We start from the raw sequence: 24,466 nt of genomic DNA on the forward strand, positions 1-24,466 counted from the left end.
GAGCCAGAATATGGGACCAGCCTGGCTTAAATATCTAGTGATAATTTGGGCAGTTCTGGTATCATTTATCACTTCCCATTTTTGCTGGAAAAGCCTTAGTCTGGCAGCTCCAAACTTTCTTCATAATTTAAAAACCAAAAGCATGTTGTTTGTCAAGTAGAGCAATGGTACCCTGAGAGGGTTCTAATGTGGGACATTTGTGATTTGGGGCTATTATGAACTTGGGGTCATAGTAACCTCTGATCTGGAGTGATTGTGATAGCCTTTTCTATAAAGCACTCCTAATTCCCTAGTTACTTTCTCTGTGGTCTCCTTCAGATGGAGTACTTACCTTATATTGTGATGGCCTTTCTGTCTCTCTCCCTCTGGCCAGATTATGACATCGAGGCAGGAATTTTGCCTAGTTGATCATTGAGTATTCCTGGACTCTAGCACATGCCTGGAGCACATAGTAAGTAGCTGTTCAATAATTATTTATTGAATAAATGAATGGGATCTGAGGTGACAGTGCTCTGAGATAATGTGATCTCTCTTGTTTACAATCCCGATTGACTATGAACAGAGTCAGTAGTTTTGATGATTGTGTTGAGTGCCTTTGATTGTGGCCTGCAATGATTGTGATGAGAGGTGATTGTGACTTCTTGATAAGGACCAGTGATTGTGACTTCTTGATAAGGACCACAGGGGTAACGAATGCAGGTGACTGTGAACAGGTTTGTGATGGTGCCTTCCAACCCTGCTGTCAGGGGACTGTGATCCTGACCCACAGATATCTGGCTTCAGATGACCACCAGCCAGTGTCAAGCTTTGACCACAGACCTGAGATACCCCTTAAAGGTGCAGAGACTGTTGATCTCAGCTGACAGCTGAGGCTATTGATTTGCATTATGAACTGAGGTACCTGAGATCTGTGGGCCTGAGCTCAGTCTGGTAATGGTGCTAATAATGTGTCCAATACTCTTAGAATTCAGATTTTGTTTAATAAGTATCCTCCCAGAACCTACAAATGACACAGCCCTTGCTTGGCTTCACGCAAACAAGGAGTCTAGATCTGGTCAAAGCTTAGAAAACTCTACTTGAAATACAAGGTATCTTTCCGGCAAAGCAGCCACAGCCATCCCCCAACCTTTCTCACCCGGACCCCCACCTCCCGCTACCGGCCCCCTGGTGCGCCTGCGCGGAAGCGAGGCGGGGCGGTGCTTTGCCCTTTGTTGTGGGCCCCAGTTTCCCAGGACACCGCGCGGCGCTGGGTGGGGCTATGCAGATGAGGCGCTTGGGGGCGGGGCGGTGGCGGCGGCGTCGGCGGCGGCCGGGGAGGGTCAGTTGGAGGCAGGCGCTTGCCGAGGCTGGAGGAGGGCTGTGAGCCCGCGGCCTGACAGGGACTTAACCCGCAGAGATCGGCCCCGCGCGCGCAACCCCACACCCACCCACTCATCCACCTACCCACTCCCTGCGCCGCCTCCTCCCACCCTGAGCAGAGCCGCCGAGGATGATAAACACCCAGGACAGGTAACGGCCCGGCCCAGGCTCCCCGCCCCCATCCTCCCCTCATCTGCTCCAGCGGCCTCCTCCACCCCCGCCCCCCAGCGGGGCCCCATCCGCCCCGCACTTGGACCCTTCCCCACTTAGCCACCCCAGGCCGAGCCCCATTCTCGCAGCGGGGCCTCCTTCCGTCTCAGCGCCCCCTCCCGCCAGCCTTGCCCATCCCCCCCATCCGGGCCTCCTCCCCTGAAAAGCCCCAACCACCCGGGACTCAATCTTCCAATCAAGCCCCCATTTTCCTTCAGCTCCGCTGAACGGTGCCCCATTCCCCAAAGTGGATTTTTCCCTCATCCAGATTCTCCAAATTGTTTCCCATCTTCTCCACATCTTCCCCGCCATCCCCACCCCCTTTTAAGTCACTTAACCCTATCCTTTGAATCTCTTCCCTAATTCAGACTGCGCCCTCCACCAAGACCTCTGTCTTATCCCTGTCTCCCCCTCCCACTCCGCAGGTCAGGCTGCATCCTTCAGTTCTCATCTGGACCCATCATCACATCCCTACCCACCCCCCTCCCGCCCCTCCACCCCTCCGCCCCGGCCTAATAGTCTTTACAATGATGCCCAGCCCTCCCCTTAGTCCCTCACTCCAGCTTCATCTTTTCCCTTCCTTCCTCCCTCCCTCAACACCCCTTTCCTGGTTAGGACCCATTTTTCCTGTTTCCCAACCTCATTCCATTTATTTATCCAACACTTTGGACTTGACCCCTATCTTCCATCCTGTTCCTCTAATGGGGTTCCCCCAAACAGTCTTCTAAACACTCCTGCCTTTTAAACACTCTCATCTGGAACTCATCTTTACTTTTACTCTTCCCATCTTAACTGAACCCCATCTTTAAATCAATAGATCACAAAACTCAACCCACCCTAGCTTTGATGGAAGGCTTACCCTCTTTCCCCACCTCCAGTGCCTCCATACTCTGGACCCTGGGCCTTTGCAAGTTTCCTCCCTGATCCTGCCTTCCCCTGTTAATTGGAGAGAAAGGCTGTACATCTTTTGAAAGAGCACCAATGATTTTCTAAACTTGTATCGTTCATGCTTCCTCCTGCTTAAAGAGGCAGAATTCATCATTCAATATTCTTCTCCACTTCTCCTCTTTCTCTCCAAGGCAGCTCTTATCTGCCATCTCTTCCTCAAACATACTTTGTGTTTCTGCCTCAAACTCTTCTTTGAAACTGTTCCATAATTCCTGATTCCCCACAATTAAAAAAAATATATATATATGTATATATATATTATTATTGATTTCAGAGAGGAAGGGAGAGGGAGAGACAGGAACATCAATGATGAGAGATTGATCGGCAGCTCCTGCACACCCCCTACTGGGGATCAAGCCTACAACCCCAGGCATGTGCCCCCTGACCAGAATGGATCCCCGGACTCTTCAGTCCCCAGGCTGACCCTCTATCCACTAAGCCAAATCGGCCAGGGCCCCACAATTTTTAACACCAGTTGCTTCTTATACATCGGAATGGCTTCCATTTACAATTTGGGTCTAATTGTCTTATGTCATTTCCCCCTAGATTTGTGCTGCCAGCTCCAAATTGAGTCTGAAGCTCATTAGTTCCCCATACCATCCTCTTTGTCCCCAGATTTGGTCTGATGGCCCCTGCCCCTCACTTGGGCCTCATTGTTTTGCAAGCAGATCCATTCTCTGCAAATCCTCCTTAAATTGTGCCTTGGTTTGTTTAAAACTAGACTTTATAGTTCCTCTTACAAACATAGCCTTCCTTATTGCTTTTCTTCACATAGGGCTCTAATTATCATTCAAGTTCTTCTCAAACTTGGGGTTTCTTTCTCATTAAAATGGCCTCGAACTTGCCATTTCTCACTCCTTTAGCAGTACCATCCTTAGATAGTCCAGCTGGGTTTTTAGCTTTTCTTGTATCTCAGTGTTTCTTAACTAGGGCTGCACATTTGAAAAATCAATTACCTGAGCCCACCTCAAAGACCTGGTGTAAATGGCATAGGGTGGGGCCTGTTTATTAGTACATATTTTTAAAGCTCCCTGGATAATTCTAATATGCAGCCAGGATTGAGAAACGCTGCCTCCCCGCCCCTCCCCAGAAGACCCTTCCCATCATATTCCTTTTGTGGGTGTCAGCCCTTTCTTAACTGGAAAAGGCCTTGATTTCAGGGATTTCCTTAGTCTTTCCCAGGTACTATCTGGAAATACCCAAGATACCTGCAACAGCCTTTTAAATTCTCTCTCTTGTTACTCAGTTCTTAACCAATAGCCATTTTCGTTCTCAAACTCTACCTAGCCCTCACACTTCTATTCCCTCCATGCAGAAAGAAATTTCACTCATTTCCTGTTTTTGTTTTTGTTTTTATGGTCCAATTTGACCCATTACCCCACCTCCCAAGCTCTCCACCTACAGCCCCATTCTGCTGTTACATTTTCCTTTTCCAAGACTCTCCATGTCCATCTCCCTTTGCAGTCCCGTCTTTTATTCCATCTTCTCTAACCCAGCCCCTTCTGGAGCTGAGGAGGTGGACGTGGATGTATATTTGGATTGTGCTGGATGCAAAAGCTATTATTTGTGGTAGAGAGGGCTGTGTGTTCTGAGGATAGACAGCAGGTATGAGAGAAGGCAGAATGAAGCACAGAGGTGGAGAGAGGCAGAGGAACCTATAGGAAAACGTCCTTTGCTAGCCTTTACGTTTTTGTCTGGGCTGTGGGGTTTGGAAGGTGGTGTGGTCTCAGCAGGCATTCTTTGGAGTCCTCATTACTGACTGTGAGGTTGAGAGACCTGAGTTTTAGTTCTGGCTTAGCTAGTGTGCTTACATGTAAAAAGAGGGGGTTGCGTTTGCTTAACTTAAAGATTCCTTCCAGCTTCCTAAGTGGTAAAACAGGCTTGCTTTTCTCCAGGGCCCTTGCTTAGTGTGTTGGTAATTTGAGGGGCTTGGCTGCATGACAGACAGGTGGAGGGAGGAGCTAGTTGGCCTGCCAGGGCCTGGGCAGGAGCAAGGCCTTGGATCTGGCTCCTCTACTTTGGCCTGGGGGTGGGGTGGGGTGGTGTGTGCAGGGTGTCTGGTTTCTTTGAGTTATGGCAATCCTGTTTCCATAGCATGTTTCCCAACCTCCTCTGGCCTGCCTCTAACTCTGTTCTAAAAGGAATACTGGTAGAGCCTAACTGGGGATTCTGATAAGAGCCGGATGTTCTTCCCCTTCAGTGTTCTTGGTGTTTTGTATCTGCAGAGGGGGGAGCTGGCTAGAGTTTAGTTCCCATTGGGTGGGTGGGTGGGGGGGGGGAGGTGAGGGGGATGGGTTTTCCAGCTTCCTTGGCTCCAGTGAAATACTCTAGAGGTGGAGGCTTGGTTTCCTGGAAGAAACAGTTGCAGAGGAGCCCGCAGTATGTTTTGAAAACAAGGCTCTTCCTTTCCAGTTTTGTTCTGATTAGTACCTCCAGAATGTCAGAAGTCCTGATGGTGGGGGAAGGAAGAAGACACAAGTACAAGCACTTTTATTACAGTGTTTGAACACGAGGTTTCAATCCAAGGAAATCAAGCTTCGAGGCCTTTCTCTTCCTGGATTTGTGGGGGCGGGGGAAGATAGTCTCTGTCTAGGTCTTGCTTTGTACCTGTGACAGTCCAGTATGTGAAGAGCCTGTCCTGGCTCCATATCCATATAATCAGTCTGTGTTTGATGGGCTTTGAGGAGAAGCATTTGGTTCTTTCTGCAGGTGGTTTTTCTTGGGGGTGGACAGGGCACAAGAGCACATCAGAGCTACCTTGAGCATCTTACTGCATAGTTCCCTGGTAATGGAATTTCTCTCTCCCCCCCAAAGAGTTTGGTTTAGTTACTCCTTATTTATTGGTACTATGGCTTGTTGGATGTGGGGTGGTAGGGAGAGCAAGTTTTCCTGTTATGTGCCTTCAAGTTCACCCCAGAGAGGGGGAGAAAGACTCATAGTATAGTCAGGAATCCCCCCAAATTGGTGGTATGCTTCAGAAAGCATTGCGAACTAATAATAGTAATTCCTCACTGTGCCAAGAAATCCAAATATAGCCTCAGAGCTGCTGAGAAATATAAAAATGGGGACTGAGGATTGGGATAGAGGAATGATGTTACATATGTGCATTTCTGGGGGGAGAGGAGTAATCCATCCCTTTTTGAAACAGTATGTATGCATGTTGATTCCAGTTTTTGCCATGGTTTGGAAGGCTATGAAGCCTAATGGATAGCTATATGGCCAAGTAGGTGAGCAAGAATTTTGTTACTTGAAGTGAACAAAACAATTTCCTGTTGTAGCAGCCGAATAAGATGCTTTAAGATAAGCCTTAAAATTTCCTAGGCCTTTGATACTATATAAAACAAAACAAAACAAAACAAAACAATGAAGTGATTCTATCCTTGGAAGAGCTAGAACTGGGTGATTACTTGACTATACAAAGTAGATTGAGGTAATTAAAATGTAAATTTAAGGTCTTATTTTAAAGCATGATTACCTAGCTATCCACCAGACTCTGGTAGCATACATAATTGTGCCCACCTTTGGCAGAAGATGGAACATTATCATTTGTGTAATAAGCAAACCTCAGAGGCACAGAAATTCTAGCTGCCACTGTGTTGTTTCTTGTGGAGAATCAACCAAAACCCAGTTTTGATTTCAGTCTGTGATTCAGAGTGGTGATGTCATTTTCTTTAAAATCATGCTTAGCAAGTAGACTCCCTTTGGCACACAGAACAGCCCTACTGAAATGACTTATGCCTGGCATCTGACCAGGGCCCCTTTCTCATATGGAAAGGGGATTGGCAGCTGGAAATCAGCCTCTGCACACACACTAGACTGGAGGTGGCCATTACCTCCCACCATTCTTCATATTTCGTTTTAGCTAAGTGTGACGGCAGCCCTAGTTTGGTCCCTCTTTGTGTAGGAACTAGTCATCCGAGACCTTCCAAGTCTCAGAGTCAGAGCAGCTTGTATGAGGGAGTCAGGACCCGGCAGTGTTCTAAGAAGCCAGAGACAGGAATGGGTCAGAAGAGGAGAAAGGAGGAATGAATGCAGAATGTTTGGGAATGTGGTTTTATGTCTTTTCACTTGATACCACAAGATAGTAATACCAAGGCCATCTGACCCTCCTCTGACATGTAATAGAAACCAGAGAGAAAGGGTGCAGACTTGAACAAGCTGAAGCCACTGATTCAAGTAAAACATGGTCAAAAGTATATGAAGGAGAATATCAATTCAAGTATTTGTTAGATTTAGCTGAATAGAAGTTAGCCACAGAATTACTTTTACATTAAATCTTTATGTAGCAGGCTATACCTTGCTTTGAGCACAGTAATTATAAAAATAAAACCTGACATAGTCACCCTGGCTGGTATGGCTCATTTGGTTGGAGTGTTGTCCTGTGCACCGGAGGGTCGTGGGTTTGATTTCTGGTCAAGGCATATACCTAGGTTGTGGGTTCAATCTCTGGTCGGGGCACGTGCGGGAGGCAACCAATTGATGTATCTCTCTCACATCAATGTTTCTCTCTCTCTCTCCCCCTCTCTAAAAATCAATTTAAAAAAACACCAACAAAACCAAAAAACATGACATAGTCAACTAGAAGTGATTTTGATAGGAGATCCTTTATTTTATCAAGAGATTTAAGGTTACCTTCTTTAAATAGTAAGCACCCTAGAGATTTAAAAATAGGATTTGAATGATAAAAATTTGATTTACCAGCAGCATTCCCCAGGAATATATCTCCATACACTGCCTGTCTATAGCCAGTGTATGAAATTACAACCTGCTAAGCACATTTCAGACAACAGTCATAGAATGCTTTAAATTAGAGGCAGCAGGATGGGATCTGTTGGTAGCATTCATGTGTATCCCGAGAGGAGTGTTTCCAGGGTCCTGTCCAATAAGTGAGAGAAGAAAAGGCACTAACAGATCAGCTCTAATCTCCCATCTCTCTTCTGAGTTGGCTCGGATACCTGACACCCTCATTTCCAGCATGGCATACTCTTTTCTTCTCCAAAAGCAGGACCAGCCTCGCTGGATGTTTGCGTTCAGTCTAATACATTTGATTCTCCTTAATCAGTCATGATCTTTTCAGCCTTGACTGAGTTTGTTAAATCATCCTTTGGTGATAGAGATTAAACCAGTCCTGCCTCCCAGTGGAGTGAGCAGGATGTGAGGAAGGAGTGGAAAAGCTGGGCATTGGAACCAGTAGAAACATGACTAAACTGAATATGAAATCTAACCTGGTTTGGATCTTGTGACAGGAAGACTTGTGTTTAGAAGCCACTTTCTCTTGTGCTTAAGTTCCTCAAGATTCACTTTTTCTGTTGAGGTTGGTGGCATATTTTGCCACAATATCTTTTGAACACTAAAGTCAGTACAAGAAGAGAAGGCCATTGCTGGCAATTTTATGCCCCTTTATTTCTTTAACTACCACATTCGTACCCCTCTCCCTTCCCTTCTCACATCCGAAATGACGATCTATAAAAAACCTATTTGGCATTCATAGCAAGTAACTAAAAACATATCTATTATGATATACTATGAAGATAATTATTGTGATCTATCTACTAAGCTCAGCCCAAATCCCAGCTGTTTCTCTTCTGGAACTGGAACTGGATACCTACGTGGGGGCCTGAAATACCCTTCCACTCCTACTTACATACATACACACTTACACTTGGTTTCTCTATAGATTTTGTGGGGGAGGAGGAAAGAGTTCCCAGGATCCTTGTGTGTGATTGGGGAAGTAAATGATTTGTTACCATGGAATAGACTTCTTGCATTTATTTGAGGATTGAAATCAGGATACCAGACATATCATGAGCTCCTACATTAGTGCTAGACACAGGGCAGGCCCTAGGGATTCATTCTAGGAAGACAGAGGGGATTCTGAATCTATAAAAAGGAAAACCCACCTTATTCTGGACTTTTCAGTGGGTTAGCTCCATTGTATCTGCCATTTGCAAGTAAAAATTAGCTCAGAATCAAGATGTTGTTTGGAATGCAAGTCAGGAGTTGAATGTAGCTCTCCCATCTAAAACAATTGAGGAATAATTTCTCTGGAACTAGGAGTGTTGAAGTTAAGTGACCTAGCACCAGAATTCTAGAATTGCAAGGGAACCTTCCTTGGGGATCTGGTTGTTTTGTGAACCCACACAGTTCTGGTATATGAGGCCACATTGCATCTGTCTACCACATAGGAGGTTTGTCCAGTACTTAGTAGCTCCACTGACCAATACAAGCAAGCCAGCTTTTTTCAGAGGCCTGAAGTGGTCCCTAGGGAATGAGGAGAAAACAATATCATGTGGCTGTGTGTGTGCCTTTGCTTGGGGGAAATCCTCTCCCTTGTTGTCTTGTTTTTCCCAACCTAAATACTCTGTTCTATCCCTTAACACACTGGAAGGGGGGATTAAAACAACTCATTGTCCTTAGTAGAAAATAAATCCCACCCTTGAAAACAGTAGCATAGTCCTCAGTCATGCCCCTTTTCTTAGTATCTCTCAGTGAGGCCAAGAGTGGTGGGAGATGAGGATGCCCTGAGACTTTGCGGAGGAGGCAGTAGGTGGTGCATGTGGTTATCACCCGCAAGTATTGATGTTTTTCTGGGCCCACTGACACTACCCTGGGAATGTCATCTCCCAACGAAACTTCTAAGTATAATTTCAGGCTCCCTGTTGAAATCATTGAGAACAGAGGAGCCAAGCTAGAGTAGTGATGAGTTTGCATGTCCTGTCTCAGCTGGAACGCTTACACAGATCTCTGAGTAGTGAGGGTCTCAGGGGTCTGGTCCTTTGGTTATTGTACCGTTGTCAGGTTAGGTGTGAGTTCAGCTTTGTCACTCTGAGCTGAAGTGAAAACCCTCAGTCTGGCATGCAATGCCATATAAAGCAAAGGACAGAATGAAGAATGGTACCTCATGTTATTTTACCACTGGTTTTCAGGGGGGAAGAAAGCCTTGATTTATAGCATTTGTTGATTTCTGGGATGTAAATACTTCCTTATAGTTGATTCAAACTACCAACGTGACATCGTTGTGCACAGTCAGTTGAGCTGGCTGAATCATGGTGTACATGCACAGACAATTTACCTCTTGCATTGTTTCACTTGCCCTTGGCCTGTGGACTGAGCTACATGTCAGCCTAAGGAGCCATTAAATTGGATTCAAAGAAGGTAGTGGAGCAAATTTGGAGCCCTGTTGGGTCCACCTAAAAATCATGGTGGCCAGTAAGGGCACATACCTCCAGATGATTATTGGCTTCCAGCATGTGCATCTCTTCCCAGCAGTCGCCCACCCCCCAATATATACACACTAGAGTATCCATTCTGACCATATAAACATTACCTAAACTCCCATGCCAGGTCAGTTTCTAGCAACGAAAGGCAAGAAGCCCTGCATTTGATGGCATACCAAAATGCCATAATATTCAAGATACCATAATACCCTGTACTATGGTGCACCTCCTCTCTGGAAGCCAAATCCCTGGATGTAATTTAGTTCTCAACCCTAGATGGGTTTGGGTAAGTTATTTCTGTCTAGTTACTCTGTTTAGATCAGGGAGGAGGCCATCATTAGAAAAGTGGCCTTGGGAGTTCCTCAGTGTGCAGTACCCAGCCCACGTGACTCCTGAGGCCCATATGCTCTCCAGTCTAAAGTAATAGCGTAGACTTTGTGGTTTGGCCACGTGGGTTGCCGAGACCCTGCTGGGTAAGGAAAGGTACTGCTGGAGGGTATAGGGCTCAGCCTAGCAGGCAGGCCAGGATCTGGTTCCTTCCAAGGTCTGCAGCACCACTGAGATCTGTTTGGTGTTTGACAGGTGCTCTTCTGATCACATATCCAGCTGGACTCCCTGTGCCTCTGCAGGATGGTGGGTTCCTTGCCCTATAAGAGCAGACGTAGTTCTAAAAGCTGAAGTTGTAAGGACTGGCCCAGTGGTGTAGCCTTAGAGCAGTTGGTTAGGGAGAGCCAGGGCAGGAATTGGGATGGGATGTTGAGTTAAATCTTCATGTCTTGGTGTTCACTGTCACATTCTCCATCTCTTGCAGTAGTATTTTGCCTTTGAGTAACTGTCCCCAGCTCCAGTGCTGCAGGCACATTGTTCCAGGGCCTCTGTGGTGCTCCTGATGCCCCTCACCCACTGTCGAAGATCCCCGGTGGGCGAGGGGGCGGCAGGGATCCTTCTCTCTCAGCTCTAATATATAAGGTAAGGAGGACCCTGGGGCGGAAGGCTTGGAGCAGAGACTTCTCAGACTCCATTGCGCTGCTGCTTAAGGACAGCAATCACTTCCCTTAATCTGACTCAGGCCAGGCCAGTAGGGAGATTGGGAAGGACTCTGAACTGTGACTGCTATGTGGCTTTTGGGGAGTAATAGTAGAATATCAGCACCAAGCGAACACCCTGCCATCTTCTTGGCGATCAGCACTTTAGTGCCGGTTCAGGGTGAGAGCTCTTTCAGGTGCTACTCCTTCCTGTTTCTCTTGAGAAATACCAAGGGTCAGGAGGAGCAGTTTTCCCATTGTCTTTATTTGGCATTCTGACTTGTCCCTTACCAGCCTGCTTGGGAAGGTGGGGGCAGGGGGAGGGCAGTGTGGAGGTTTATGGTAAGGAGAGGGCGCCTTGCATCTCATCACCTATCACCCTGGTAGCATATGGCACAGCCCAGGGGCTTTAGAGAACCCTGAGAATCTGCCTGGGAATGATCTGGGCTGGGGCAGCCAGTCCTTTGCTGGCTTTTGCTCTCCTGTGATTGAGGCCTAGAAGTTGGTTTAGCTTCACCCTAAGACTGGCATTGAAGGGTAGGGTAGCAGGGCAGCTGAGTGCTGGTCTCCTGAGATTGTGGCCAGGAGACACAACATGGACCCTGCAGTCTACCTGGAAGCAGGCTTTGGTTAGTCTGGGTCCCAGTCACCCCTCACACATACTTTGTTTCTAATGTTTCTCTTTCAGAGAGAAGGAGTATGGTGCTGGGGGGGCATGCATGGGTTTTGACTTAGGGAGACATGGTTAACTGTGCCATTACTAGCTGTGGAGCCTTGGGTCAGTTGCTTAATTGTTCTGGGCCCCTAGTATCTCAGATTTAAAATGGGGATATTATATGCCTACTTCGAGTGCCTGTTGTGGTCATTGACAAATGGGAAAGCACTATGCACAGTATTTGGCATCTAGTGGGCACTTGGTAAATATTTCCCTTCCCATCATGTTGGCTTTTAGCCAACATCAACTAGCCTTAGTGCCTAATGAGTGATGGCTCTATTTAGCTAGCATGACTCTGTTTAGCTCTATATTTTCATGGTGCCCTCAATCCCATGCTACCCTGAGATTGACTATAGGGGCCTCTCAGCACCACCAGGTAAGGGGAGCCTACGATGTGGCCAGAAACAGTAGTAACATGGTCCCTGGACTAATCTCTTCCCAGGACGAGAAGCTCACTGTGACCCAGGACCTCCCTGTGAATGATGGAAAACCTCACATCATCCACTTCCAGTATGAGGTCACCGAGGTGAAGGTCTCTTCCTGGGATGCAGTCCTGTCCAGCCAGAGCCTGTTTATAGAAATCCCAGATGGAGTATTAGCTGATGGGAGCAAAGAAGGGTAAGGAGCAGGGGCTGGGGGAAGGGAAGGAGCAACTGGGGAAAGAGGTCCCATTCCAGAGAAAGGGATACGCTTACTGGGGAGAACCGAACAGTAGGGAGTCTGCCTTCTTCCCTAGCTCTAGGCCTCCCAAGCAGGTACCATTTTGAAACAGGTTATTTTTACCCAGTAAAACAGGCCTGCTCTAGCTTATAATTAAAGCAGATCATTATCACATTAACCAAATCCCTGTCATTAATCACTCCGTGGTTCACTCTTCCCAGCAGACATTAAATCCTTCTTGAGCCATCATACAGTGGTGCAGTTCAAAAGGCCAGGAAGCTCAGAGATCCGATGGGATTTCATTGTATGGGCGAGGCCCCCCAAGCAAGTCAGGTGTGTGGGAAACAGTCCTGAGGACAGAATTCTCTTGAGTGGCTCCAACCTCTTGAGGAACTCCTTTTTGGCAGTGTTAGGGCCCAAGAGTCCCTCTCAGTGGCAGGTAGTCATTATCAAACTTGGCAACTTTGGAAGGCCCCTGAAAAACTGGGTTCTCTTCCTAGGCCCCATATGTCTTGTGAACTGTATTAGTTAAGTTGGTCAGAGGAAGAACCCCTATTCCAGAAGAGATAATCCAGTAACATTTTTCTTTTTTTAATTAATCCTTACCTGAGGATATTTTTTCCATTGAGCTTTAGAAAGAGTGGAAGGAAGGGGGAAAGATAGAGAAACACCAATGTGAGAGAGACATATTGATTGGTTGCCTCCTGCAACATGCCTCAGTTGGGGCTGGGGATTGAGCCTGCAACCGAGGTACGTGTACTTGATGAGAATCGAACCCAGGGCTCTTCATTTCAAGAGCTGACACTCTTAACTACTGAGCCAAACCAGCTAGGGCTCCAAAAACATTTTTCTTAAAGATTGTAGCTTATTTTTTCTGAATTCAGAGCTCCTGGGGTCTTGAAATAGAAACTCCCTGAAGTTTCTCTATAATGTGGCTGTAAGCCTCAAAAGAGCCTTTTTGAGTAGGTAGGTGGGAAGTCGAGAGAGGTGGTAGTGGGCCTGACTTTTCTTTCCTTCCTGCAGATTGTTAGCACTGCTAGAGTTTGCGGAAGAGAAGATGAAAGTGAACTACGTCTTCGTCTGCTTCAGGAAGGGCCGGGAAGACAGAGGTGAGGAGTTAAAGCAGTCTGAGACCTACTTCCCAGAAAATGGGGTCTAGGAAGGGGAAAGGGGGTTCCTATACAGTGAGGTGGGGCCCTTGGGTTTGCGACACAAACCTGGGCAGTCATGGGGGGTAGTGCCCAACGGGTCTTTTAGTCAAGGACTAGTGCTTTTTCATTCCATTTTTGTTTTGGATTTTTCCTTCATTTGACCCTACCCTTGTGTTTCTGATTAAAATCCTTTTTACACTCTTGTCTTTTGCAGCTCCACTCCTGAAGACCTTCAGCTTCTTGGGCTTTGAGATTGTACGTCCAGGCCATCCCTGTGTACCTTCTCGGCCAGATGTGATGTTCATGGTTTACCCCCTGGACCAGAACTTGCCCAATGAGCACTAATGGTCAGAGGATGCTTTGCCCAAGAGCCACAGTGGGGAAAGAGGGAAAGTTAGGCAGCCCTGGGACAGAGGAGGGGGCTCCTCGCTGTCTAGGGAAGGACGCTGAGGGGCTCAGAGTGAGGGTTGCCTATTGTGTTCTTGGAGTTGACTCGTTGAAATTGTTTTCCATAAAGAACAGTATAAACATATTATTCACATGTAATCACCAATAGTAAATGAAGATGTTTATGAACTGGCATTAGAAGCTTTTTAAACTGCGCTGTGTGATGTGCTCTATCTAGCCTAGGGGGAGGACATTGCCTAGAGGGGGAGGGACTATCTGGGTCTGGGGCAAGACCTAGAGGGTTGGTGGGTAGCACTGTCAGGCTCAGGCTCCCCAGCTATTGGGCTTTCTTTTTGGTTTCTAAGACGTGTGTATTTTCTTTCCTTGCTTCCTGTCACCCCAGGGGCTCCCGAGTATAGGCTTTGCAGCCCCATGCGCAGCAGTGTCCTCGAGTTGTTTTTTGACGCTCCACCTGGGCTTCTTTGTGTGCATTTGTGTCCGTGAGAAAACGGGTCTGACCCCCTTTCTTTACAGCTTCGAGTTATTTTGGCATTTGGTTAAACTGGCTTCTTAATCTGTTAAATGTTATCAGTGCATTTTGAATAGGGGCATTCAAGTTCATTCCCACCACCAGGGCTTTCTTTGGGGTGCCTGGGCCCTATAAAAGACTAGCCAAACTCCAATTCTCAGATCATGGCCAGGAGCTGTTGCTACTGGCTGCATGGCCTAGGCCCCAGCACGTCTCCTTCCTAGGGTCACAAAGAGCAGAGAGGAAGAGGAATAGCGACTCGGCCTGGGATTGAGGGGGGAATCTGTTCCTAAGGACTGGATGCCTCTGCTTGGCTGAGTGTAGTGCTAACTATATCCCTCCTCCCCCCAACAGGTTGTGAATAGTGCCTGAGACCCTGCTCCACAGGGCCTGGGGGTGAGACTGGGGTTGTAGAGGTGGCCTGCCCTTTTCTGTTTTCAAGGTACAGCTTGTTCTAAGGGGAGAGGAAGGGGGAGAGATCTAGTCTGGGTGAGGGGGATGGGGGTGTCAGGGAGGCAAGTGTGTTGTGTTACAGTGTCAATAAACTGATTTAAAGTTGTGGTTGGTCTGTTCTTTATTCCTGCACCAGGACCAGCTTCCCACCACTACTGTCTTTCGAGTCTAGAGCCTGACCTCGTAGGGGGGTGATGCATGCTTCTCAGGTAAAAAGCTGCAGTGCGCCAGGACAGATGAACCAGCCGAGGTCTCTGGAGCCACATTACACTGTAAAACGTGGGGTTGCTAGGAGTCTGGGACAGAAGCCCTTAGAGAGTCAGGTGTACACAGCAGCTTCGTCCAGAATAGAGGCTATACACCTAGGAGTCAAGTTCTTCGTAGGTCTTCTTTTGTATGGAAGGCTGGGTCCTGAAACCAGGTTCTGGCTTTTGCACCGAGCTGATATTCCCATTCCTGGAGGTGTCTGAAGGAAGCAGCACATGCCTTCCTTAGGAAGATGGTTTTCTCCCCTTTGGAGCCCAGTGCCCTGAGGCATGGCTGCCATTCTCCTGACGGAGGCATACCAGTCTGATGATGAATAAGGCATTGAAAGGGCCACTTCACATATGGCCTCTTAATTTGTCAAGGGCTTATTACCATTTCTTTCCTCTTCTGTTTTCTCAGGTGAAGTGTGGGCCTGTAGGGCTTTGGACCTATCTGCTGCTGAACTGTGGCTGTCTTTACTTTGAGTCTTTGGCCCATTTTAATATTGTTCTTTGTGAAACTTGTTTTCACACTGGGCCAAGTCATTAACCTTGGACCCTACCTGGTATTCATTAAAAGAAGTGAGCTTAGCACCTTCACCCCTCCACAGTTATTAGTGGAAGGTCAGCCTAGAGACATTCAATTGAAATAAGGACCTGAAGATGTCTCCACTGAGCAGATACCCCCTAGAGGCAGCATAAAGGCAGTGACTGAAACGAACAAGATTTAGAGCAGATTACGTGAATGCTAACAATGGCCAAGTTAATATAGGCAGTTCAGATTTCAGATGTTAAAGTCAAACCCAAGGAATCTCCAAGACTGGTGAAAAACCAAGACAAGACTCGGCCCTTTATTATCCCCAAAGCTAGCAGAGTGGACAGGAAACACATCAGATTTTGCCGCCATCTAGTGGTGGATCCTCTTCAATACAGCCAGAATTGGATAAAATCAGAAACCCAGACAGTTAAGAATTCCCTTTCAAAAAGATAAGACCACTAAGAGGAAAGAAACATGGTAGGTCTTCCAAATCTGCACTCCAATTAAAAAAGCAACTTAGAAGGTAGACTATTTTGGGGGGTGATGGAGTGGGGAAGGGGAGATAATGTGAAAGGCAAATTAGTCTAAATTTAAGAACAGGGACATTAAAAACTTTATTCAATAAATACAACAAATAATTTAAAAATATACTTCAATTCCAAACCCAATTAAGAAAAGGAAGCAGCAAGAAAGGGGAAAAAACAGGGAGGGGAAGAGAAAATCATGGAAGGAGAAAGTTCAAGAGGTGGAACAATGATTTGGTTGGGCTGTTTCAGAATGTACCACCCTTTGAAATTCTGATCAAATGCTCTTGACCCATAAACATTTAGGGCTTGTTCTGATGGGGTGGGCAGCCATAGGAATCCATCAGCAGGGAACGATTCTCTGGTATCTGGATTAGAGCACCCTGGAGGCTGGAATCGGAGGGTTTTTAAGGAGTTTCCCACTCTTCCTGAAAAACCATCTAACTCCCAGGCAGGTTGAAATAGTGCAAACTCTTAAAGAGCTCCCCGCTGCATAGTTTCACAGGTAAGTATCCAAAACCAGGGTTTCTGGGACGTCCCAGAGTACCCAGGAGTCCAAAGCCACTTGGGTGAATGGGATCTAAGGGGAAGGAAGATAGGAGAGGCCAGGGCACAGGTTAAAGCTCCTGGGTAAGGCAGTGGCTAAGCTGGAAAACACTGCTGGGCAGGAAGGATTGCGGGGTAGGTAGTACGGACATCAGATTCAACAACTTGCCATCAGGGAAGGTAGAGCTGAGGATGCATATGGAACAGGACCAGGAAGATAAGGAAAGCTGAGAGAATGGAAAGGTGGGGAGGAGGGAGGAGGAGACAGCTCAGCAGCAAACTCCAGGAGAAATAACCAGCAGCCCTCACAGATTTGTGATTGTCTCTTAAAAAGATTTATTTTTCTCTTCTTGCCTGAATGTACAAAGGCAAAAAGAGTACAGTTTGTATATATATATATTTATATATATATATAAAAAAACAAGGAACTTGGTAATGTACACTTTACATAAGGGAAGAATCAGGAAGACTGAAATTAAATCCAACAGAGCAACGCCAATGGAACAAAAGCTATGAACAGCAACACTGCCCCTCCAGCCCGGGCCTCCAGCTCGCCCCAACCTGCTCCCAATGGGGGCTGAGCACCAAGGCAAGCGGGTGGGCTGGGGCAGGAGGGGCTGGGATGGAGTTTGGGAGGGGCTCAATCCCAGGAGGGGCCCATGGCAGAGGATCATCAGAAAACTTCCTGGGATGCCCAAGTAATAAAACAAATAATAAAGGCCCAGAATTATGGGGCCAACTAGCTGCCCAGTGGAGTCTTGGGGGCATCAGAGTAGTCAGTGGGATGGTGATAGGGTATATGGGTAATTAGTGACATGGGTGACCTCAAAGCCCGTATAAAATAACTCTTAGCCCTTCTGTAGTCTTATCCTCCCACTCCTGAGGCCAAGTCTTCCCACACCCACCGTGGAGCCGGGAGAGAAGAGATTTAAGAATCACTTCATTTCATGGGTGCCCTCTTAACCCTTCTGCTTGTGGTCCTCTGACCTTGAGATGTGTGGAGAGGATGAGATAAGAGAAGGAAATTGCATACATGTACATATACATGTACCAACGGGGAAGGGGGTTGGATGAGGAAGAGGAGGATGTGAATCTTGAGCAGCAGCTCTCCAAGCTTGGCTGTCTTTCCCTCTAGCTTCTCTGTGGGGAACCTGACGAGATGTCTAGCAGAGGCCTGGGCAGGGGTGGCGCTAAGAGAGAGCCTTGGTCTGGTGGTCTGAGCCCTTAGCAGCAACCTTTTCCAGCCTATGCTTACTGAGTGGGGTGGGGTAGAATGGGAATCCTTCGTGTCTTGTCCCTCTGAACCAGGTCATGGGTGCCACAGGTACCCTCACCTGTGTTCCTCCTCCCCATATAGAGAGGCTGGAGGTGGACAGCAAATCCTTCACTCAGCGCTCATCAAGGATCTGTTTCTGCTGCTGCTGCTTTGTGTTATTCCAGGGAAGGAAGATTGGACCTGGCAAGGATCTGAGAGCAGCAGGATTAGGGATCAGGGAAAGGCGGTGCCATTTTGCCATTCCTGGCTTTTACCTGCTCTTCTGGGCAGCTCAGCTCCCACTCTTCAAGGGAGACTTGGATATAAGGATCCAAGAGCCAAAAGTTTAATAGGGGAAAGAAAACAAAAGAAAAAGCTGTTCCCTTCTGTAGAACCCAAGGCTGCCCTGCTAATACGGAATTTCTTCTTCTCTGTGTTACAGAATGAAGTGGAAAGGGCAGGAATGCAGACCATGCCTGCCCGATGGGAAAAAAAATTAAACAGTTTCTTTACAATATGTACAGATCACGCTGTAAGCCAGCGCCACAGTTACAAAACACACAACAATATTTAAAAACAAACAGGAACAGAGACAGGCCCTTGGCTTCACCCCACAGGAGTGTGGGAGGGCATAATCAGGCTGAAATTCAGTCATCCTCTTAGTGGTGACTCAGGTTAGATGGGGTGTCACTTCCATGGATGAAAGGGATGTCACTGTTCAGAGCACTGCCCACTGGGGAAGCAGGAGGCAGAGGGAATGATGGAGGAGAGGGAGGCTTCTTGGGGGCCTGCTAAGAGGTCTAAAATGGTGAGATTTTTGGACGGGCTCAGAAACCCACTTGAATAAACACGAGAACGTGAAACCTACAGGAAAGGTCTATAGGTCAGAGTGGCTCCTCTTAGGCAAATGACCCTGAGCCTCTAGATCTAGAGTAGGGCTCTTGGATCTTGGAAAGCAGCCTTTGCTGGACATTGTGCTAACTGACCTCCACCTCCATGACCCACGCTGCCAGAGCCAAGTACCTGCTTTTAAATGGTCACTTTTGGCACTCTGGTCACTAATACCCCTGTGTAGCCTAGGCTGGTGTCTGTCAGTCTTTATTTTCTGTCAATCCAGGTCAAGGACAGATAGGAGAGGAGAAGAACAAAGGGATGATACCTCAAAAGCAAAGTAAGAGCTAAAGCTTCCCACACCACGGGGAAGAAGTGACTCCAATAAAGCTACCAAAGCATTGTCCCTTCCCAGTACAAAGAGCACAGAGCCTGGACTGAGAGAGCAGAGAAATGTCTGCTGCCTCAAAGCACAGCTCCCACTGAGTACACTTTGTGGCTCAGAGGAGTAATGGCTTGAATGTGTTACCCCAGGTCTAAGGAACACAACCTCCCATGGTCAGTGTCTCCTAAAACAAAAATGTATTTTACAAAGACACGGCTCATATTGGCACACATGGGGTTATAGACTGAGCTATATAAAATCATATACTTGTACACAGAGGAACCTGGCTGTATATATTTGTGACCCTAAATGATGGCTGAAGGACAGGACATCTCTTAAGAACTGCCCCCTGGGCCTTGCACTGAGGACCCCTGACAGACTCCGAAGCTCCCCAGGCCGGGGAATACTATTTTACCTGCCTAAGTCTTAAGAGCCAAGCAGTGGAAAAGAAGAGGAGAGATCAGTGTGAGAATCCCCCTGGGCACGGGGTCAGGAGGGAAGAGAGAAAGGGCCAGGTGTTGAGGGGTAAGAAGCAGCAGGACTTAGTGGGGATGCAGTTCTATTTCACAGACTCCATTCATGCTCCAGCTCCAGCTTACTGCCAGTACCCCTGGGGGGCCCTGTGCTGGTGTGGGACCCCCAGCCCTCTGCCTGACCAGCAGCCCAAGGCCATGCTGGGCAAGTACCATGGTCATCCTTTCCAGGCTGGGCTCTGAGCATTTATATGTGCTCATGTGAGAGGGGAGAAGTCTTCATGTTTGAAGACCTTGTTTTCACAATTATAGAGAAAACAGCCCCCAATTTCTTTCCTGAGATTCTAATTTCTCCACGTGCTGTCAGTTCCCAGGGCTCAAACCACTGGGGAGATGCAGGATCTGGTGATGGTGGTAATGACGGTGAGAGGGAATGGCTGCTGTGCTGTCTTCAGACCTTACCCAGAGCTTGGGGGTCCCTCCCTGGGTGGGGGCTGGTACTCCTCCGGCAGCTGACCAGGGGTTGGGGAACAGAGCAGTGACTTCTCTGGGCTGAGGCCATGTTCCCCTGGTTGCTCCCCATGCCTTCATCTCCACAGAGGCCACAACAGTCACAAATGTGGCCGAGAGAATAAATATTTTTGCTAAGTACCAGCTCTCCAGCTCCTGAGGAAGAGGGAGGGTGGGGGAGTCCGGGACCTGGTGGAGGCGAGATAGCCAAGGGTCTGCCTTCGGTCATGGTGGGAACACGGCAAACAGGATGATCAACACCATTTAACTGATGTATTAATGGCACCTCCAGCACCTCCTTGGGTGAGCCAGTCCGGCCCGTGAAGCTGACTTTATCCCGGCACTTGGTGTTCTGTAAGGGAAACATGGACAGATAACCAGGCACTCAGCGGCTGGCACAACAACCACAAGGTGGCGCTCCAAGAAAATGAACTGTGGGGAGGCAGCTACTGCTCTCCCTAGAGCAGTGGTTCTCAACCTTCCTAATGCTGCGACCCTTTAATACAGTTCCTCATGTTGTGGTGACCCCCAACCATAAAATTATTTTCATTGCTACTTCATAACTGTAATTCTGCTACTGTTATGAATCGTAATGTAAATATCTGTGTTTTCTGATGGTCTTAGGCTCTACAGCAGCAGGGTCGCCTAAGACCATCGGAAAACACAGATATTTACATTACGATTCATAACAGTAGCAGAATTACAGTTATGAAGTAGCAATGAAAATAATTTTATGGTTGGGGGTCACCACAACATGAGGAACTGTATTAAAGGGTTGCGGCATTAGGACGGTTGAGAACCACTGCCCTAGAGGATGTGTTCCACAGCTCCTCTCAGAAGCATGTGGCTTCACGGGAGACTTGTACTAGAGGCTTGGCCAAGGTTCCACCATTTCAGACTGCTGACCCCACACAGCTATCCCTCACCCAGGCTCCACAGATACTCTGTGACCCACGATAGTTGTGATCAACTATCTCTACGTGCTGCCCCAAATTAAAAATCACTTACCATTCTCACCTCCGGGGGGGTGGGTAGAGTGAGGGAGTTGAGCCTTGCTGGCTGGCAACAATGGCTGTGGAAGAAAGCCCTGAGTGAGGAGGAGGACATGTTAGTGTAGCACTCCCATAACCTTTGATTCTAGCACTTTCTCTTGACCAGCTGGGTGGGGAGGGGAGGAGTTTATCCTTATTTTCCTAACTCTATGGAGTTTTGGGGTGCTGACAGAAAAAAAAGTAATATTTGGCCAGATATAATTGCTAGGGATAGAGAATAAGGCTCCATTTTTCAGCTGCTTGTTTCTCTTTGGCTGTGGGAACACCTGTTCCTTATTCTTCTGAATATGAAAGCCAATTTTCTGGAGAAGTTTGAGAGTCCCCAAGCTCCAAGGGAGGAAATAAATGTCATATGCTTTAATGATGGTCTGCAGGAGGCTAGGATTCTGACAGAAGCTATTAAAAAAAAAAAGAATTCTTGCCAGGGGCTCCTTGCTGTGGACAACGCTACTGCTATGGAGTTAAAAGGCAGGCAGTGGGAAATGAGGCTTACCTGCTGCATAGGGTAAGTTGTACTGTGCTGGGAGCAGTGAGTAGCCCAAGTGGTGGTGGTGGTGGTGTGTGGACATCAGGCGCTGGGAAGGAGAGGTGCGGGGCCGGTCTACACTTCTATCACCGGCACCTGCTCCTCCGATGCTGCTACAGCTGCCACCACCCCCAACCACCCCACAGCCTCCCCGATCTCTCTCCTGAGAAGTTTTATCACTTATCTGGAAAGGAAAGCAACACAAAAGCACTATTGTGAGACACACATGAAAGCAAGATGCCAGAGCCCACATCATGACTCCTTAAACATGCAGAACACCTAAGGATCAAGGCGGTGCCTGGAGGAGCCAACTGCACTGTGGTTAGGACCTGACCTTGTCCACCTTCTCCCGGACCCCATTCCAGCCCTAATGGTCTTTGTGTTCATTTGCAAGTGTAACTGCGCTTCCCTTACCGTGGGAGACTTGCTCTTGTAGTGACTGGCATGCTGCTGTAAGATGTCCAAGGCTTTGGACTCTGAGCCGGATTTACAACTGACACTGGGGCTGGCTCGTGCCTTGTCAGCATCTTCACCCCCTGAGACCTTGCTGCCATATGGGGAGAAAGAGTAGCTGGAAGGTAGGTAGGAACCTGGGAAAGGAGAAAGAAAGCAGTCAGGGAGATGGGAGAGGTAGAAGAAACTCTGCGTTAGTGAGCGTGGCTGGGAGGGTATCAGCTTCCCGAGGCACAGGGATAGTTTCTACCTTAGGCTGAGATGATTAGTTTGTCCTTTCTTTACTGAGCTCTAGAGGCAAAATTAGCTTAGGGATATTAGGAACATGACCCGCAGTCTCTGAGAATCAATTTCCCTGGAGTCCCAATCTCAGAGATTCAGCCTGGAGAGGTGAGACGATGAAGTGGAAAGGTCATAGGATATGAAGGCAGATGGCCCTGGGCTCTTCTCAAACACCCCTGAGACTTAACAGTTGGGTAGCCTTGAGCAAATTAACAACCTTTCTGAGCTTCAGTTTCTTCACCACCAAAATGAAGATACCAAACCTTATTTCACAGGGTGTCTGGTAAATACCTAGGACAGTGCCTGGCCCACATCAGGCACTCACCCAACAGCACTATTATTTTTATAGAGATGAGTAGGGGTAACAGGAGAAAGGAGTGAGACATTTTCCTAACTGTCTGAAAGCTTACTTGTCATTATAATGTTATGCCAGAATATCAAGACAATTTCGGCTGCTCTCCTACAGGGAGGGGGCAGCTTGTAGGAGTGAAAGAAGTTCTCTATCCCCCCATAAGTACCACACATAGCTGTTCAGGCAACAGACAGCAGTGAGTAGAGTGGAATAAGAAAATTTTCTTCTAACAAGTTAAAAACACAAACTCCTACTGTGTGTCCCCTAAGAACTCAAGGATGGCAGTATAAAGAGCTTGTCTTTCCCAAGCTGAGCCTCTTCTAGCTGGACTTCCCCACAATCTGACTTCCAATGCTCTTCCCCTTCCTGCCTTCCAATCTTACAGCTGAACAGGATCTTGAAAATGAATGCAGTGCAGTGTGCTGGTTTGAATGTTATTTGTTCTATGTCTCTCTCACGCTACAATTAAGCTGTAAGCTCCTTGAGGGGAGGAACTAGTCTTCCCTATGTCTTTTGTGTTCTCCACAGTGCCCAAGTGCACTGCAAAATAAAGAATGTGTGTGTAACAAATCCTTGTTGAGGGAAGATGGCAGTGGTACAGAGAGAATTTTACCTCTTGCTATCCATGAAAAGTGACTGGAGAGGCAACCCTCTAGTGAAGCAAGGGAGGTAGAGGTGGTCCCACAGACTATAATTAGGGGTCAAAGAGTTGGGTGTAGAGGGGCCACTTCACAGAATGTCACATTAAAAAAAGGGCTGTCATCTATCTGAGCCCCAATAAGCCTTAGGACTGAACAAAAAAACTGGATTTGAAATCTCTGCTTCATTTCCACCCGCAGGTAATGGAACACCAGCTGGAAGGGTGGTGCCGTACCTGGGTAGTTCTGCATCATCACAGCAGGCATGCCCCGGTAGCTGGGGTGGTTGGGGTCATAGGACTGGCTGTAGGAGTAGCCGTGCATGTAGGGGATGTAAGACTGGTGCTGGGTGAGAGGGGAGGACACAGGCACATGGACACTTGGTCGGGGCTCCTTGCTCCCAAGGCGGGATTCCTCAGAAGTGGGCAGCTTGCAGTCACTACTTGTGCTTTCCTTCCCATCCTCCTTGGGAATAGAGTCCTTATTCCGACTCCTTTCCTCCTTCAATTTGCGGTCCCGCTCCTCTTTCCACCTCTCATCTTCTGACTTGATGTCTGAATACTTGGCAGGATAAACATATGTCCACATCCGGGGCTCAGCTTCCTACAATCACAGAATGAGCACTGAGTGTTGCACAAATGAAGGAGAGAGAGAGAGAGAGTGATAGTTCAAGCCCAGGGTCCCAGCAAACACCAAAGCAGACCCTAAGGCAGAGTATGCCAGTGGCCTCTATTGATCGTTTACAATGAACTCTGGTCTCCTGCTTAAAAAGCCTGTCCCCTCGGCCTCAAGGGAAAGAAGGAAAGATGGGGAAAGAAAAGGAAATCTACCGGTGGGTCTCCTCAATGAGAGAACAAACATACTGGAGAAATGACTCCCTGAATAGAAGAGGTTGCTTCCTTTCCAAGGATATTTAGGTTGTTTCATTTCTTCAGGGCAAGCTCAGGGGCGGAAGGCCTAACTGTGGCACCAACAGGGAAGGGAAGACTTTCTTAAGTTTCTTGAGCAGCCCTGGCAGGTACGGCTCATTTGGTTAAGCATCATCTCATGGTCTCCGGTTCAATTCTCGGTCAGGGCACATGCCGGGGTTGTGGGCTCAGTCCCCAGGAGGGGGCATGCTGGAAGCAGATGATTGATGTTTCTGTCTGTCTGTCTCTCTCCCTCACCCTCCTCTCTCTATAAAATCAATAAAAGCATACTAA

At 47.6% G+C, this 24,466-nt stretch overlaps 2 protein-coding genes across 4 annotated transcripts in view; one reads left to right on the forward strand and one right to left on the reverse strand.

Annotated features, from left to right (window-relative positions):
- The first annotated feature begins 1,356 nt into the window (after positions 1-1,356).
- On the forward strand, positions 1,357-14,762 carry OAZ2 (ornithine decarboxylase antizyme 2). Its single transcript, XM_080682286.1, is given in 6 exon segments — positions 1,357-1,509; positions 10,549-10,621; positions 10,623-10,703; positions 11,917-12,092; positions 13,158-13,243; positions 13,500-14,762. Coding segments are annotated over 6 exon segments (567 nt in total). The 5' UTR covers positions 1,357-1,489; the 3' UTR covers positions 13,631-14,762.
- A 968-nt stretch (positions 14,763-15,730) lies between these two features.
- ZNF609 (zinc finger protein 609) overlaps positions 15,731-24,466 on the reverse strand; it is a 230,695-nt gene continuing 221,959 nt past the window's right edge. For 2 of the 3 annotated variants that reach the window (XM_080682314.1, XM_080682312.1), the window contains 5 exons: positions 23,501-23,867; positions 21,954-22,129; positions 21,507-21,723; positions 20,970-21,048; positions 15,731-20,313 (listed from right to left, as the gene is read on the reverse strand). In XM_080682314.1, coding sequence (XP_080538440.1) covers positions 20,975-21,048; positions 21,507-21,723; positions 21,954-22,129; positions 23,501-23,867 — 834 coding nt within the window. In that variant the 3' untranslated portion in view covers positions 15,731-20,313; positions 20,970-20,974. The remainder of the gene's footprint in view (positions 20,314-20,969; positions 21,049-21,506; positions 21,724-21,953; positions 22,130-23,500; positions 23,868-24,466) is intronic. The other variant, XM_080682313.1, reaches the window with a different exon arrangement.

The sequence above is a fragment of the Plecotus auritus genome (assembly GCF_963455305.1).
Source record: "Plecotus auritus genome assembly, chromosome: 1".
NCBI lineage: Eukaryota > Metazoa > Chordata > Mammalia > Chiroptera > Vespertilionidae > Plecotus > Plecotus auritus.